Source organism: Austrofundulus limnaeus, unplaced genomic scaffold, assembly GCF_001266775.1.
Source record: "Austrofundulus limnaeus strain Quisiro unplaced genomic scaffold, Austrofundulus_limnaeus-1.0 Scaffold109, whole genome shotgun sequence".
NCBI classification, from domain to species: Eukaryota; Metazoa; Chordata; class Actinopteri; order Cyprinodontiformes; family Rivulidae; genus Austrofundulus; species Austrofundulus limnaeus.
The window spans coordinates 235,909-237,529 of NW_013952511.1; the positions used below are offsets into that span (position 1 = coordinate 235,909).

At 35.8% G+C, this 1,621-nt stretch overlaps 1 protein-coding gene across 1 annotated transcript in view; it reads left to right on the top strand.

Annotated features, from left to right (window-relative positions):
• Positions 1 to 1,621, top strand: part of aspscr1 (ASPSCR1 tether for SLC2A4, UBX domain containing) — a 32,438-nt gene that overhangs the window by 687 nt on the left and 30,130 nt on the right. Inside the window, exon 3 of the mRNA XM_014014011.1 lies at positions 127 to 241. Coding sequence (XP_013869465.1) covers positions 127 to 241 — 115 coding nt within the window. The remainder of the gene's footprint in view (positions 1 to 126; positions 242 to 1,621) is intronic.

Here is a 1,621-nt window from a genome sequence, read left to right on the forward strand (position 1 = left end):
TATATATACCATCATAATATACTCATTAGGCAACATGAACTCCATGTTAAACTCTGTCTGTTTGTAATTGCTATATTTTAATCATTGATTATCAGCTGCTTCTTATCATTTGTCAACTGTCGACAGGTTTCAGAGGACTGTTCTTGACCTGACGTTGCCATGGAGGTTTGCCAACCTTCCCAACAACGCTAAACTGGAAATGATGACAAGTACTAGGAAACAAAGTGGAGCTGATAGCCAGGTTAGTTAAAATAAAACTTCAAATATTTATGTGTATCAGAGACAAAGCAGACTCTGATACACATGTTGATAAATTAAAATAAAAATACCAAGAGTCTGAGCTTTCAGAGCAGGATGTAAGAGATGACGACTAGGCCTTTCGCAATAACAAATTTTACTGGATGATAAATTGTCTCTGAAATTATTGCAGTAATTGATAATATTGTTGGAGATCAGTTTAAATTAATATAATGATGTAACCTACCTGTTTATAGAAGTATTAAAATTTAAACAGTGTAAAAAAAGAAAAATAAAACAGTCAGTAATCCCAAGGTTCGGCACGGTGCCCTGAGAGCGCTCCTCTGGCTAAATGCCTGTTCACAGCCTCTCATGCTACAGAGGTTAGAGACCATGCACCAGACAAATACTTGAGGCCAGAAGCCACTTCTCTCTATGGTAAGAAGTAGAAAAGAGGAAGAAACAAAGAAAACAAACAAGCTTGCAAATGAAAATTATTATTCTCATTTTAATTTATCAGACGATTAATTGATTTATTGTTTATTGTGACAGGCCTAGTGATGACATGATTAGGGGATAAAAGTTGATCAACACATGGTCTAATCCTGTTCACATTAATAGTTAGTGGGTGAGATTAAAAAAATATATACTGTATATATGGCTTCTTTTGCAACAAATTATTTAATCCTACCTGAAAAGAGTAGCTTCTCATGATGCTACAAATTATTGGTTTGAAACTGTGAGAGAGTTGTTTGTTGATAGTTATGTGCCTCTGTGTGCACGTGTGTTTGTCTGTTTGTTAGCAAATTATCTCACTGAACAGACTGTAGTGGAACTCTCAGGAAGGATTCCCTGCATAAACATATAAAACTTAATACTGTTTGGAGTTAGATTGATTCAAGTTGACCACCACAGCTAATCAACTTTAACAAACACAAAGATGGCTTTACCTAACAACTTTGCAGAAATTGTGCTAAAATTGTTTTTTGTAGTGGCTGAGAGTCCTTCACAACACACACTGAGTGCAAACTGATCACACCGGATCTCAGAATATTGCTTGAAACTGCACATAACGTCATTTTCAAGATTTGATAAAAATGATACAACTCCAGTATTTCTCAACATATTTTGATCTTACATTTTTTTTCTCAGTTGCTAAAACAGTAAACCCTGTGGCCTGAACCCAATGCTGAACGTGAACCTATTTAGTGAAATGGTTGCCCTTTTGGTAGAACCTTCAACACTTTTCTCCCAGTTAGACACAACTTGCAGACGTATTTTCACCCACTTGAACACATTTTGCTCTGTGATTCACTTGGGTTTTACAGTGATTAGCACAGGTAGCAAATGTGAGACACAGTTAAATGCTGTAGAGTACATACTG